The sequence below is a fragment of the Hemiscyllium ocellatum genome, chromosome 25, assembly GCF_020745735.1.
Source record: "Hemiscyllium ocellatum isolate sHemOce1 chromosome 25, sHemOce1.pat.X.cur, whole genome shotgun sequence".
In the NCBI taxonomy this organism is placed as follows: Eukaryota; Metazoa; Chordata; class Chondrichthyes; order Orectolobiformes; family Hemiscylliidae; genus Hemiscyllium; species Hemiscyllium ocellatum.
This window is the reverse complement of record NC_083425.1, coordinates 5,847,367-5,863,629: the sequence shown is the minus strand read 5'-3', so window position 1 is coordinate 5,863,629 and position 16,263 is coordinate 5,847,367. Positions and strand designations below refer to the sequence as shown.

General features: G+C 41.2%; 1 protein-coding gene across 1 annotated transcript in view; it reads right to left on the bottom strand.

The window, feature by feature from the left end:
• Positions 1-16,263, bottom strand: part of LOC132827938 (sodium-coupled monocarboxylate transporter 1-like) — a 141,528-nt gene that overhangs the window by 48,454 nt on the left and 76,811 nt on the right. The window contains exon 9 of the mRNA XM_060844784.1: positions 3,741-3,870. Within this exon, the coding sequence (XP_060700767.1) occupies positions 3,741-3,870 (130 nt within the window). The remainder of the gene's footprint in view (positions 1-3,740; positions 3,871-16,263) is intronic.

Below are 16,263 nucleotides of genomic sequence, written 5' to 3'. Positions count from 1 at the left end.
TCTCACTACCCTTAGTGCTTCTTTCAACTAGTGTTCTGCATGCAGGAATCCAAATTTGTCAGCTGAGGGAGGGTAGTTAGTAGTTACAATTAGTATATTTCCTTGTATTTATTTGAACTAATGGCATGAGACTCCATTGGATCTGTAGTCAATATTGTGATCTGTCAACTGTATACTTCTGTGTCGCCATTCTGGTGAGTCTTCCTGTCAGTAAGACAGGGTTTTAGATTAGATTAGATTAGATTACTTACAGTGTGGAAACAGGCCCTTCGGCCCAACAAGTCCACACCAACCCACCGAAGCGCAACCCACCCATACCCCTACATTTACCCCTTACCTAACACTACGGGCAATTTAGCATGGCCAATTCACCTGACCCGCACATCTTTGGACTGTGGGAGGAAACCAGAGCACCCGGAGGAAACCCACGCAGACACGGGGAGAACGTGCAAACTCCACACAGTCAGTCGCCTGTGGTTCATTCAATTTTATTCTTATTCAACACTTCTGAAGCTTTTTGATGAAAATAAGTGGTTTGCTAAGTCATTGCAGAAGGTCAACCGTGTTGCAATTGGTCTGGAGTCACACATAGGCCAGAATAGACAAATGTACTTCCTTAAAGGGCATTAGGGAACAAGGTTGGTTTTTAATGTGTAGGAGCAAATTACTGCAGATGCTGGAATCTGTTCTAAAAACAACAAATGCTGGAGATGACAGCAGGTCGGACAGATCCATGGAAAGAAAGAAAGCTAATATTTGAAGTCTAGATGACTCTTCATCAGTCATCTAGACTCGAAATGTTAGCTTGCTTTCTCTCCATGGATTGGGTCTGACCTGCTGTGATCTCCAGCATTTCTTGACTTTTAACATGATCCATTTGTTTCCTCATTATCATTACTGACACCAATATTTTATTCCAAATTCTCCAATGGAATTTACAATTTGCCCAGATTCATAGGTGGAATTTGACCTCCTGTCTCTGGCCCCTTGATTGCAAATCTGCTAAATTACCCCTGTAATACTGTGCTGTAGTATCCTTATTTTACCCATGAAAATGCATTACCTCACACCCATTAAATTAATGTTCAGTTGCCAATTTCTTGCCCATTTTGCAAGTTGATTAATGTCTTTCTGCATTTTGGCAGAATCTTCCTCTGGACATTCAGTATCCCCTAATACAGCACTATCAGCACATTTCAAAATTCTACTTTTAGTTCCCAAACACTACTACATACAATTTGTCATTACATGTATTCACCTTTCATTCATACTAAATAGACTGTGAATTAAACATTTAAAAAATCACATTTCCAACAATGGGTGCATTTTTGTGGTCTCTTTATTTAAGGAAGGGTAGAGGGTGTTCAAAGGAAATTTATTTAATTGATATTTGTAGTGAATGGGTTGTTTTATCAGGACAGGTTGGACAAATGGGACTTGTTTCCACTGGAATTCAGAGAAGGTTGGTTGAAGAGATTGAGCCTGAATGGTCTTGACAAGGTGTAAGTCCAGAACTGGAGGATACTATTTTAAAAGTGCACTCATCCTTTCGGATAAAAACAAGAAGTTTTTTTCTCTCCCAGCGGGTTGGGTAACTTTGGGACTCTTCTTCCTAGAAGGTGGTGGAAGCAGAGTCATTGAATATTTAAAAGTAAATTTAGACAGATTCTTGTCAGGTCACAGCCAAAGTTTATTGGGGTAAATGGGAGTGTGAAATTCAAATCACAACACAAACAGATCATGATGATGTAGTAGACTCAAGAAGCCAAATGGCCGTCTTCAGCTGCTAATACACATGTTCATTGGATTTTCTGTCTTGTTTGCTATCCATGCCATTACCTGTCCACTGGGTTTATTAATGTTCTGGCAATAGTGATAAGTCCACAAGGCAGGACAATATCAAAGGCTTTTTGAACATCCAATATATTGCACAACCTACATTATCCATATCTCCACTTCATGTTACTTCTTAAAAGAGTTAAATAAACTTGGAGTCAAGCATGATCTTCAGTTTTAAAATCTGTATAGTCGACTTTTTTTTTATTTTTGTCTTCTAGATGTATTTCTGCAACATTTTTTGAGGAGTCGAAGAGTGTGGTGCTGGAAAAGCACAGCTGGTCAGGCATCATCCAAGGAGCAGGAGAGTCAACGTTTCAAGCATAAGCTCTTCATCAGGGATGTGGGGGAACCACATTAATCCTGTGTGGTTGGAGGGTCCCAAGGCAGAAGATAAGGCATTCTTCCTCAAGGCATTGGGTGGCTAGAATTTGATGGCGGAGGAGGCCCAGGACTTGCATGTCCTTGGTGGAGTGGGAGGGGGAGTTAAAGTGTTCAGCCACAGATCGATGGGGTTGTTTAGTGCAAGTGTCCCAGAGATGTTCTCTGAAACGCTCCGCAAATTGGCGTCCTGTCTTCCAAATATAGGGGAGACACAGTAAATGAAATGTGTGGAAGTACAATATTCCCTTGCCACCGCAAGAAGTGCAAACCCTGCACCCACACCTCCAGCCTCAACTTCGTCCAGGGCCCCAAAGGATCCTTCCACAATTGCTCTCAATGTGATCTCCTCTACACTAGGGAGACAGGACGCCAACTTGTGGAATGTTTCAGAGAACATCTCTAGGAGACACACATTTAACAACCCCATCGCATTGTGGCTTAACTCCTCCTCCCAATTCGCCAAGGTCATGCAAATCCTGGGCCTCCTCCACCATCAAACTCTAGCCACCTGACACCTGGAGGAAGAATGCCTCATCTTCCTCCTTGGGACCCTCCAACAACATGGCATCAATGTGGATTTCACCAGTTTCCTCATTTCCCCTCCCCCACCCTATCCCAGATTCAACCCTCTAACTTGGCACTGCCCTCTTGAATAATCCTACCTGTCCGTCTTCCTTCCCACCTATCCGTTCCACCCTCATCTCTGACCTATCGCCTTCACCCCTATCTTAATCTACTTATCACATTCCCATCTACCTTACCCCCCCAGCTCCACCCCCCACCCCCCACCCCCCTCCCCCCCCCCTTATCTCTCAACCCCCTTGGGTCACCCCCTCATTCCTGATGAAGAGGTTTTGCTTGAAATGTTGACTCTCCTGCTCCTTGGATGCTGCCTGACTGGTTGTGCTTTTTCAGTGCCACACTCTTAGACTCTTGATCTCCAGCATCTGCAGTCCTCACATCCTCCTAACATTTTTTGAAGCGTCCATTATCTTTCCAAAGACTGGTCTATAATTGGTCCATAATCCCTTTGGCATGTTCTCTCTACTTTTTTAGAACCACACAAGTTGGTAGTTCCAAGGCAATATTCCCACTGCAAATTAATTTTTATACATGCAATGTTTTCCCATTATCTCTTCCAAAGCTTATTTTAATACAATCAGATGCAATCCATTTGAACCAGGATTTTATGCTGTCAATGTCTGATTAGTTTATTAATTATCTGTCCTCACTGTGCGCCCTAAGTGTCTTGAATCCTTTTGACCTTCTTATAATGTCACATCCAAGTCTTTATAAGGCCGCTGTTCTCATGAATTTCTATAGTTAACACTTGAGCTTAACTTGTGATGCTTGGAACATGATAAGTGAGAACGCTTCTGTGATATCTATTTGGCCTTACATGTTATTAATTGAATTGTATCGTGAGGTCAAAATCTGATACTTACAAAAAGAAAACAAATGCTAAAAGTAATGTTGCTACAAATTAAGTTCACTTTAAAACTGAATAAAACATTACTCACCTGATTGGAGTTACTAATTTTGTTTGCCTTTATCGGATCACAGGTCTCGTAGACAGCATACATAACTAAACCACACAGGCAAGCTGCTGTAAGCACAATAATCATGGCAAACCAATTCAGAAACAGAGCTCTGTGAAATCAGAAAAAAATTGTGGCAAAAAGTACAGCAAGGTTACACATTTTGCATGACACTTACAAAATAAACTCTGCTTAGTTATACACTTTTCAGTGTTAAAATCTGAACAAAACATGACTGACACAATATAATCTTGCAGTGAATGCTAAAATTAATGCTATTCATGTAATAGAATATTACAAATATGTAATTATGGTTAAGAAATTCAGGTAAGTCAGGAGAAAAGAAATCAAGAACAATTAGCCAAAAAAAAAAGCTAAAATTATATCGTTCAAGAAATACTTTCTTCACTTAGTATTGTAATTCATGGTATGTATTTTGGCCCTGATATTGTTCAACCATTAAAGTCTCCAAGCTCAACTTGTAGCCTGCTCCATCATTTAATACGATCATGGTTGATCTTATCTTGGGCTCAGCTCCACTTTCCGGCCCACGGTCTATAATCTTTCAATCCATATTAATGAAGAATTAGTCTATCTCCTCCTTAAACTTACTCAATGTCCCAATATCCACCAGACACCAGGATAATGGATTTCACAGATTCTTAACTTTTTGAGAGAGGTAATTTTTGCCTTAACTTTAAATTTTCTACTCCTTATTTTAAAATTATGACCACTTTTTCGAGATTGGCCCCACATAAGGAAACATCCTTTCTATGTCTATTTTGTCAATTCCCTTTAGCATCTTATGTACCTCAATTAGACCTTCTCATAACCTTCAAAACTGCAGAGAATAAGGGCCTAAATTGCTCAATCTGTGTTCATAAGACAAACCCCACATCTCAATCATTCTAGTGAACCTCCTTTAAAATGCCTCCAATGCAACTATATCCTTCCTCAACAAGAGGATCAAAATTGTACACAATATTGCAGGTGCAGTCTCATTAATGCAGTTGCAAAAACATTTCCCTATTTTTATACTCTATTACTTGAACAACAGATGCCAAAATTTGCTTTTCTTATTATCTGCCGTACTTGCATATCAGTTTTTGGCAAACCATGCACAAGGGTACCTAGCTCCATCCACACCAAAGCACACTGAAGTTTATTCCATTTAGGTAACGTGCTGCCTTTCTATTTTTCTAACCAAAATGGATAACCTCCACTTCTCCATATTAAATGCCATTCGTCAAATGTTTGCTCATTCACTTAACCTACACTATAACTATTCACATATCAATTTGTAAATTTATTATTTCTTAATTTCAACTTGCTTTTCCACCTATTTTTGTGTCATTTGCAAATTTAGCTATATTACCTTCCATCCCTGCATCCAAACCATAGAGTACAGATGGCTAAGATCCAAGGACCAAATCCTGTGGCACTCTACTTGTCGTATCTTTCCAAATAAAAAAACCTATGTATCTCAACTCTCTGTTTTCTGTTGTTAAGCAACCCTGTACTCAAGCTAATAAATTACTCCCAACCCCATGTGATTTTACATTGTGGAATAACCTTTTGTGTGGCATCTTATCAAATGCCTTCTGGCTTACTATACCTACAGGATCCTTACTCTGCACACTGCATGTTATATCGTCAAAGAACTAGCAAATTAGTCAAACATGATTCATATAGTCAAGCTCAGTTTGATAGATTGCACTGCATCAGAAATGTTCTGCTGTTACTTCCTTAATAATGGATTCTAACAATTTCCCAATAACAAATGATAAACTAACTGTCTGTAGTTTCCTACTTTCTGTTTCCCTCCTTGTTTGAATAACGGTGTGAACATCAACATTTTTCAAGTCCATTGGAACATTTCCCATATTCAGGGAACTTTGGAATATTATAACCAACATTATCTCTGCTGCCACTTCCTTTAAGAACATAGGATGTAGGCCACCGGGCCCTGGGAACTTGTCTGCATGGACAAATTGGACCGATATTATGAAGTCGAAAGCACCTATGGTCACTTTAAGATAGAAAGAGCTTTTCTGAATTTAAAGTACAGCCACAGCTGCCAGCTAAAGGTCAGGCCATTCCAAATGTAACATTTGACTGTTAACATAGAACATTACAGCGCAGTACAGGCCCTTCGGCCCTTGACATAGCGCCAACCTGTGAAACCATCTGAAGCCCATCTATCCTACACAATTTCATTTTCATCCATATGTTTACCCAATGACCATTTAAATGCCTTAAAAATTGGTGAGTCTACTACTGATGCAGGCAATGCATTCCGCAGCCCTCCTTCTCTCTGAATAAAGAAACTACCTCTGACATCGACTGATATCTATCATCCCTCAATTTAAAGCTATGACCCTTCGTGCTAGCCATCACCATCCAAGGAAAAAGGCTCTTACTGTCCACCCTATCTAACCCTCTGATTATCTTGTATGTCTCAATTAAGTCATCTCTCAACTTTCTTTTCTGTAACGAAAACAGCCTCAAGTCCCTCAGTCTTTCCTCAAAAGAGCTTCAGTCCATATTGGGCAACATCCTGGTAAATCTCCTCTGCACTCTTTCCAAAGCTTCCACATCCTTCCTTTAATGCTGTGACCAGAACTGTACACAATACTCCAAGTGCGGCTGCACCAAAGTTTCGTACAGCTGCAGCAAGACCACGTGGCTCTGAAACTCAATCCCTTTATAAAGAAAAACCAACACACCCCATGCTTTCGTAACAACCTTATCAACCTCGGTGGTAACTTTCAGAGATCTATGCAAATGGACATCGAGATCTCTGCTCACCTACATTATGAAGAACGTTACCATTAGCCCAGCACTCTTTATTCCTGTTGCTCTTTTCAAAGTGAATCACCTCACATTTTTCCGCATTAAACTCCATTTGCCACCCAGCTCTACAACTTATGCATGTCTCTCTGTAACCTGCAACATCCTTCAGCACTATCCACAACTCCTTAGTGTCATCTGCAAATTTACTAACCCATCCTTCTACGCCCTCATTTAGGTCATTTGTAAAAATGGCAAACAGCAGGGGCCCCAAAACAGATCCTTGTGGCACACCACTAGTAACCAAACTCCAGTGTAAACATTTCCCATCAACCGCCACCCTCTGTCTTCTTTCAGCTAGCCACCTTCAAATCCAAACCGCTAAATTATTCTCAATCCCATGCCTCCATATTTAATAGAATAATCTACCCTGGCGAACCTTGTCAAATGCCTTACTGAAATCCATATGAAGGGCTTATGCCCGAAACGTCGAATTTCCTGTTCCTTGGATGCTGCCTAACCTGCTGTGCTTTAACCAGCAACACATTTTCAGCTGAAATCCATATACACCACATCAACAGCTTTACCCTCATCCACCTGTTTGTCACCATCTCAAAGAACTCAATAAGATTTGTGAGGCATGACTTACCTTTCACAAAACCAAGTTGACTGTCCCTAATCAACTTATTCCTCTCTAGGTAATTAACAATCCTATCTCTTATAACCCTTTCCAACACTTTGCCCCCAACCCAATTAAGGCTCACTGGCCTATAATTACCAGGGTTATCTCTACTCTCCACCTTGAACAAAGGGATAACATTTGCTCTCCTCCTGGCACTATTCCTGTAGACAATGAAGAGATAAAGATCAAAGCCAAAGGCTCTGCAATCTCCTTCCTGGCTTCTCAGAGAATCCTTGGATAAATCCCATCCAGCCCAGGGGACTTATCTTTTTTCACACTCTCCAGATATGCTAACACCTCCTCTTTATGAACATCAATCCTGTCTAATCTAGCAGCCTGTCTTTCAGTATTTTCCTCAAAACATTGTCTTTTTCCAGTGTGAACACTGACAAAAGATATTCGCTTAGAGCTTCCCCTATCTCCTCAGACTCCACACATAAATTTCCACTACTATCCTTGATTGGCCCTAATCATTCTCTAGCCATTCTTTTATTCCTGATATATCTATAGAAAGCTTTAGGGATTTCCTTGATCCTACCTGCCAACAACTTCTCATGCCCCTCCTGGCTTTTCTTAGCTCTCTCTTTAGATCTTTCCTGACTAATTTGTAACTCTCAAGCATCCTAACTGAGCCTTCACGTCTCTCCTAACATAAGCCTTCTTCTTCCTCTTAACTAGAGTTTCAACTTCTTTAGTAAACCACGGCTCCCTCGCTCGATCACTTCTTCCTTACCTGACAGGTACATACACGCAGTAGCTAGTCCTTGAATAAGCTCCACATTTCAATTGTGCCCATCCCCTGCAGTTTGCTTCTCCATCCTATGCATCCTAAATGTTGCCTACTCTTATCATAATTGCCTTTCCCCAGCAATAATTATTGCCCTGCGTTATATGCCTATCCTTTTCCAACACTAAAGTAAACATAACCGGATTGTGATCTCTATCACCAAAGTGCTCACCTATTTCCAAATCTAACACCTGGCCAGGCTCATTACCCAGTACTAAATCCAATGTGGCCTCGCTCCTTGTTGGCTTGTCTACATATTGTGTCGAGAAACTATCCTGCACACATTGAACAAAAGCTGACTCATCTAAAGTACTCGAACTATAGTATTCCCAGTCAATATTTGGAAGGTTAAAGTTCCCCATAACAACTAACCTACTACTCTCGCTCCTTTCCAGAATTATCTTGCTATCCTCTCCTCTACATTTCTGGAAATATTCGGAGGCCTATAGAAAACTCCCAACGGGGTGACCTCTCCTTTTACATTTCTAACTTCAGCCCATACTACCTCAGTAGATAAGTCCTCAAATGTCCTTTCTGCTACCGTAATACTGCCCTTGACTAACAATGCTGAAAACGTGTTGCTGGAAAAGCGCAGCAGGTCAGGCAGCATCCAAGGAGCAGGCGAATCGATGTTTCGGGCTCATGCCCAAAACGTCGATTTTCTTGTTCCTTGGATGCTGTCTGACTTGCTGCACTTTTCCAGCAACACATTTTCAGCTCTGATCTCCAGCATCTGCAGTCCACACTTACTCCTTGACTAACAATGCCATACCTCCCCCGTTTTTACCATCTTCTCTATTCTTATTGAAACATCTAAATACCGGAACCTGCAACAACCATTCCTGTCCCTGCTATATCCATGTCTCCGAAATGGCCAAAACATCAAAGTCCCAGGTACCAACCCATGCTGCAAGTTCAATGGATACCTAAGTTTTGGTTGTTGGTTTGACAACAATTCGAATTTAACCAATTTGTTTAAATAATGCCCAGGATACCAAAAGTCAAAGAATTTGAATTTTATTGTTTTGAGACCTGGAAACCAATTAAATTATAATAATTTAATGTGTCATGAGGGAGTATATAAACACAGTATTTATAAAATTAGAGGGAGAGTAACTGCCATCAAACAACTGAGCAATTGCCGTAGAGCCAGAGAGCTAACTGCCCATCTTATATCTTGTTCTCAAGGAAATTAGAAAATACCTTTTCATGTAAAACGTACCAGCAGTAAAAGAAAAGAAAAAAGACAACCCAGGGAGATGAGCAGCCAGAACATTGAAGATAGCGGAGAAAATAGAGACTGTGTGGTCTTGAGATTAAGTTAATGTAATGTTTCATAAGTGGATTATTGGAACAGCATATTTTTATACAGTTGGAGTCAGATAGTAAGTACTTAGGAAAAGAGGGATTTAGACATATGAATAATTGTTGCTTAGTGTTCACTATGAGAGTAAAGAAAATAAATTGTTATTTTACATTAAGCAGTAGAATTTAGGAGTTTTCTGTCACTCATTTTAATAGATTATGAGGCGAGGCGAGCTTTTTTGGGTGTTTGGTTTAATTAGCAGAGAGGTTCAACTTCTGTATCATAACACTGATTGTATGACTCGAACCCCAATATTACTCTCTCCCTAGTGGTGATGATTGTTCTCAGTTCCTCAAACATTTTCAGAACCTCCGCATTACCTGTACAGTTGGGACCATACGAGTGTCCTGCACTGTGAAAACTGAAGCAAAATATTGATTTAGTGATTCTGCCATTTCTGTGTTTCCCAGTATTAATTCCCTAGTCTCATCCCCCAAAGGACCGATATTCACTTTAACTGCTGTCTTCCTTTTGATGTACTTTTCGAAGCTTTTGCTATCCATTTTATATTTTGCGCAGGTTTTCTTTCATAATTTACCTTTGCTCTTTTTATGGCCTTTTCAGTTATCCTTCCTGTCCTTGTGAGGTCATCATCTTAAATAGGAAAAGGAATTCTCTCATACTTAGAATATAGGACATAGAACATTACAGCGCAGTACAGGCCCTTCGGCCCTCGATGTTGCACCAACCTGTGAAACCAACCTATTTCTCTTATCACAGGTGCAACCAGACATACTGAGCTTCTCCAGTGCTTTTTGTTTTTATTTCAGATCTCTGGCATCCATAGTACGTTGCTTTTATTTGACTCCTCTTAATTTTCTTGCTATTAGAAGAACAAGGCCAGCTTCTCCAATCTTCCCGTGTAACTAAAGTCTCTTAATCCCGGTACTGTTCCAGTAAACTCATTCTGCACAAACATAACTTCCATCCTTCCATACTTTACGACTCTAAAAGGTAATGTTAAGGGTTCCATACACTGTTTAAAATAATCTTCTCAACTTATCCTGCCAACTTTTATTATTCATTCTGGAAAGGTGGACATCAATGGCTGGGTCAGCAGTTATTGTCCATCCCTAACTGTCTGGAGAATGTGATGGTGAGCTGTCTTCTTAAACTACTTCAGTCCTTGTGGCATAAGGACAAACATAGTTCTACTAAATAGGGAGATCCATGATTTTGACATCCAAATAATTGTGATATACTTCAAAATCAGGTTGGTGTATCCAACAACACCCCAGGCCTCTCTGTTTCTTCACCATTTAGTTTTTGTTGCTATTCCTCAATTTGTTTACTTAAAGTATATGAATTAACACTCTCTGCACTCAATTTCAGTGATTAATCCAAGCATTTGCCTATTTCAGCAGTGTATTGATACCCTCTTGAGGTCCATTTACCATCCTTTGGTTACTATGGATAATTGTTCTGCTTCCTGTGGGTAGTGTTTGGTTGTGAGGCATCCATAATATGACAATTGTTAATCTATTTATTCAAAGGTTGTCTCTTGCATCATCCTCTGTCACTTCCGTCACCTTCAAACAGACCCCACCACTAGGGATATATTTCCCTCCCCACCCCCATCAGCGTTTCAGAATCACCATTCCCTCCGCGACTCCTTTGTCAGATCCACGACCCCCACCAGCCCACAGCCACTCCCGACTTCGTCCCCTGCCACTGCAAGAAATGCAAAACCCACATCCATACATCCCCCCCTCACCTCCATCCAAGGCCCCAAAGGATCCTTCCACATCTGACAGAAATTTACACGTCATCTACTGTATCCATTACACCCGATGTGGTCTCCTCTACATCGGAGAGACAGGGCACCAACTTGCAGATCGTTTCAGAGAACATCTCTGGGACACCCGCACCAACCAACCTCACTGTCCCTTGGCTGAGCATTTTAACTTGCCCTCCCAATCCACCAAGGACATGTAGGTCCTAGGCCTCCTCCATCACCAAACCCTAACCACCCGATGCCTGGAGGAAGAACGCCTCATCTTCCACCTTGGGATATTACAACCATATGGGGTTAATGTGGATTTCACCAGTTTCCTCATTTCCCCTCCCCCCAACATTATCCCAGTCCCAACTTTCCAACTCAGCACCACCCTCTTAATTTGCCCATCATCCTTCCCATCTATCAGCTCTCCCCTCCTGTCCAACCTATCACCATTACCCCTACCTTCATCTACCTATCGCATTCTCAGCTACCTTCCCCCCAGCCCCCACCCCCTCTCATTTATCTCTCAGCCCCCAGGCCCATAAGCTGCATTCTTGATGAAGGCTTATGCCTGAAACATCAATTCTCCTGCTCCTCGGATGTTGCCTGACCTGCTGTGCTTTTCCAGCACCACACTCTCGACTATGATCTCCAGCATCTACAATCCTCACTTTCTCCACATTAACACAGTGGCTGCAAGAGCAGGTCAGAAGTTAGGAATACTGTAACTCACCTCTTGACACCCCAAACCTGTCCACATTACAAAGCACAAGTCAGGAGTATGATGGAATACATCCCACTTGCCTGGATGAGTGCAACACTCAATAACACATAAGAATCCTGACACGACCCAAGACAAAGCAGCCAGCTTTATGTCCATAAGAATCCATTCCTTACACCACTGACACTCAGTAGCAGCAGTGTGTACTATTCTCAAGATTCACTGCGGAATTCACCAAAGATCCTCAGACAGCACCTTCTAAACCATTTCATCTAGAAGGACAAGGGCAACAGATATATGGGAACACCACCACTTTCAAAATTCCCCTCTAAGCTACTCGGCATCCGGGCTTGGAAATATATCATCCTTTCCTTCACTGCTGTTGCTCAAAATCTGGGAATTCCCTCCCTAATGGCATTGTGGATCAACCCACAGCAGGTGAACTGCAGTGGTTCAAGTAGGCAGCTTACCACCACCTTCTCAAGGGCAACTAGAGACTGGCAGTAAATGCTGGCCAGCTAGCGATGCCCACATCTCTCAAATCTGGATGTAGGTTTGCTCACTGAGCTGGAAAATTCATTTTCAGACATTTCATCACCATACTAGGTAACAACTTCAGTGAGCCTCTGAATGAAGCACCAGTAGTGTAGAAAGCAGGCTACACTACCGATGTTTCACCAGAAGATGTTACCTAGTATGGTGATAAAACATCTGAAAATGAACTTCCAGCTCAGCGAGCAAACCTACATCCAGAACCTCAGCCTGAGCAACAAATCTCTCAGATGAATAATACAGAAACAGGCCAATACCTTATTTTTGTCTCCTTACGTTTGAATAACTACATTTATATTGGCAGTTTTCCAATCCTCCAGTACATTTCCAGAACCTACAGTTTCTTGGAGGACATTCTGTCAGTGCATCCACTATCATTGTAGCAACCTTCTTTAATATTCTAGTTTGCATCCCATCAAGGTTATGGAACATATCAGTTTTTAGTCCCATTAGTTTCTCTAGTACTTTTTTCTCTAGTTATAGTTGGTGTATTCATTTCTTCTCCTTTTTTGACACTGGATTATTTATTCTTTTAGAATGCTATTAATGTCTTTTACCATTAATACTGATGCAGGATATTTATTCAACTCCTCTGCCATTTCCTGGTTCTCCATTATTATTTTCAGAGTTTACTCTCTAACAGATCTATGTTCACTTTGGCCTCTCTATTCATTTGTATTTATTTAAAGAAGCTCTTGCTGTCCATCTTGATATTATTTGCAACTTTACTCTCAAAGGTTTATCTTCCCTCTCTTTCTTTTGTTCTGTTCATCTTTTGCAGATTTTTAAAACTTTCTGAATCATCTAGTTTATCACTAATCTTGGCCACATTGTACATTCAGCCAGAGAGTGGTGGGCCTGTGGAATTCACTGCCACAGAGTACAGTGGAGGCCGGGATGTTAAATGTCTTCAAGGCAAAGATTGATAAATTCTTAATCTTGTAATGAATTAAGGGAAACTGGGAGAGTGTGGGTAAGTGGCGTTGAAATGTCCATCAGCCATGATTGAATGGCGGGGTGGACTCAATGGGCTGAGTGGCCTTACTTCCTATTTCTTATGGTCTTATTTTTTCCTTTCAATTTGATACTGTTTCTTAAACCCTGGTTAATCATGGCTGGCAAATCCCTTTCCTCGAATCCTTCTCTCTCACTGTGATACATCTTTATTGCAAGTCATGAATTATTTTCTTCAAGGCCTGCCCTTATTCCTTAACCTTTTTTGCTGTTAAACTTCTTTTCAGTCCATTCCAGCTAACTCAGTCCTCACTCCTCTGTAATTACTTTTATTTAAGCTTGGCACGGTTATTTCTAACCTAATCTAGTTCACCAATCTAGTTCACCAACTCTTCCCTGTGCTTTAATAAGTTTGAACAATACATCTAGACCAGGGTTTTATTCTGTCTAATTAACAAACTAATCAAATACAATGTCCTAATTTGACTGAAACACAGGCTTTGGACTTTTAATCTACAATTGCTTTCTCTTCTTTAACTTTGTAAAGGTGGAAGAAATCTCAAGTTCTCACAAAATGATAAACTCATACATTTATCCTGTAATTTTTTAAAATATGCATATTGTATACCAGAAAATTCTGTAATCTTCACATGCTCCGGCAACCCAGATTAAAATTAGCCCAGTCATCCCAATAATCTGAGCATTGACTTGCCCAGACATGCCATCTCTTACGGCTCTAAATATTCCCCTCAGTAAGCCAGTGGAGAAGGCCACACTTCTGACACAAGAGGTTTGAGATATCTAACCAAAGCAGATTCTTCCAAAGAATAAAGTCCTATGAAAGAGGACACCTATATCCCATAATCCTAATGTGTCCCTGAAGTCGTCAAGCATCTTTTGCAATACTGATCCACAAGTCATACCTAAACAAAGCACTAGAATGGAGAAAAAGCAACACATTTCTTTGGATGCTTGCCATCCAGGGACAGAAAGGTCTCAATAAGATGTTCTTGACTTTGTTTTACTGAAACCCTTGTGTATAAATATCAGGGAGTTTTGAGCAGTGCAGAAAGAAGTGTATGTCTTCATTAGACATAAGGCATAAGACATAGGAGTGGAAGTAAGGCCATTCGGCCCATCGAGTCCACTCCGCCATTCAATCATGGCTGATGGGCATTTCAACTCCACTTACCAGCATTCTCCCCATAGCCCTTAATTCCTTGTGACATCAAGAATTTATCAATCTCTGCCTTGAAGACATTTAGTGTCCCGGCCTCCACTGCACTCTGCAGCAATGAATTCCACAGGCCCACCACTCTCTGGCTGAAGAAATGTCTCCGCATTTCTGTTCTGAATTGACCCCCTCTAATTCTAAGGCCGGGTCCTAGTCTCCTCGCCTAACGGAAACAATTTCCTAGCGCCCACCCTTTCCAAGCCATGTATTATCTTGTAAGCTTCTATTAAATCTCCCCTTAATCTTCTAAACTCCACTGAATACAATCCCAGGATCCTCAGCCGTTCCTCGTATGTTAGACCTACCATTCTAGGGATCATCCGTGTGAATCTCCGCTGGACATGTTCCAGTGCCAGTATGTCCTTCCTGAGGTGTGGGGACCAAAACTGGACACAGTACTCTAAATGGGGCCTAACCAGAGCTTTATAAAGTCTCAGTCGCACAATGGTGCTTTTATATTCCAACCCTCTTGAGATAAATGACAACATTGCATTCGCTTTTTTAATCACGGACTCAACCTGCAAGTTTACCTTTTAGAGAATCCTCGACTAGCACTCCCAGATCCCTTTGTACTTTGGCTTTATGAATTTTCTCACCGTTTAGAAAGTAGTCCATGCTTGTATTCTTTTTTCCAAAGTGCAAGACCTCGCATTTGCTCACGTTGAATTCCATCAGCCATTTCCTGGACCACTCTCCCAAACTGTCTAGATCCTTCTGCAGCCTCCCCACTTCTTCAGTACTACCTGCCTGTCCACCTAACTTCATATCATTGACAAACTTCGCTAGAATGCCCCCAGTCCCTTCATCCAGATCATTAATATATAATGTGAACAGCTGCGGCTCCAACACTGAACCCTGCGGGACACCGCTTGTCACCGGCTGCCATTCCGAGAAAGAACCTTTTATCCCAACTCTCTGCCTTCTGTCAGATAGCCAATCCTCAATCCATACCAGTAGCTCTCCTCGAACACCATGGGCCCTCACCTTACTCAGCAGCCTCCCGTGTGGCACCTTATCAAAGGCCTTTTGGAAGTCTAGATAGACCACATCCACTGGGTTTCCCTGGTCTAGTCTATTTGTCACCTCTTCAAAGAATTCCAACAGATTTGTCAGACACGACCTCCCCTTCCTAAATCCATGTTGACTTGTTCTAATCAGACTCTGCTCTTCCAAGAATTTAGAAACCTCATCCTTAATGATGGATTCTAGAATTTTACCAACAACTGAGGTTAGGCTAATTGGCCTATAATTTTCCATCTTTTGTCTTGATCCTTTCTTGAACAAGGGGGTTACAACAGCGATCTTCCAATCATCTGGGACTTTCCCTGACTCCAGTGACTTTTGAAAGATCTCAACCAATGCCTCCGCTATTTCCTCAGCCACCTCTCTCAGAACTCTAGGGTGTATCTCATCAGGCCCAGAAGAGTTATCAATTTTAAGACCTTTTAGCTTTTCTAGCACTTTTCCTTTTGTAATGGCAACCATACTCAACTCATTCTGAGTTTTTTAGCAGAATATTTATACCAATGCTATATAAGGGCAAGAACTCTCATGTTGTCATATATTAAGATGCTGCATTGAAGGTTCGCCTATATATTGAAGTATGGGGAGACATTGAACTGGAATATATGAAATGGGTGAGCATCCTGGACTACAGAGTAAATTTTGGGTGCGAGCTTGCTTCAGTTTGCCCAGCTTG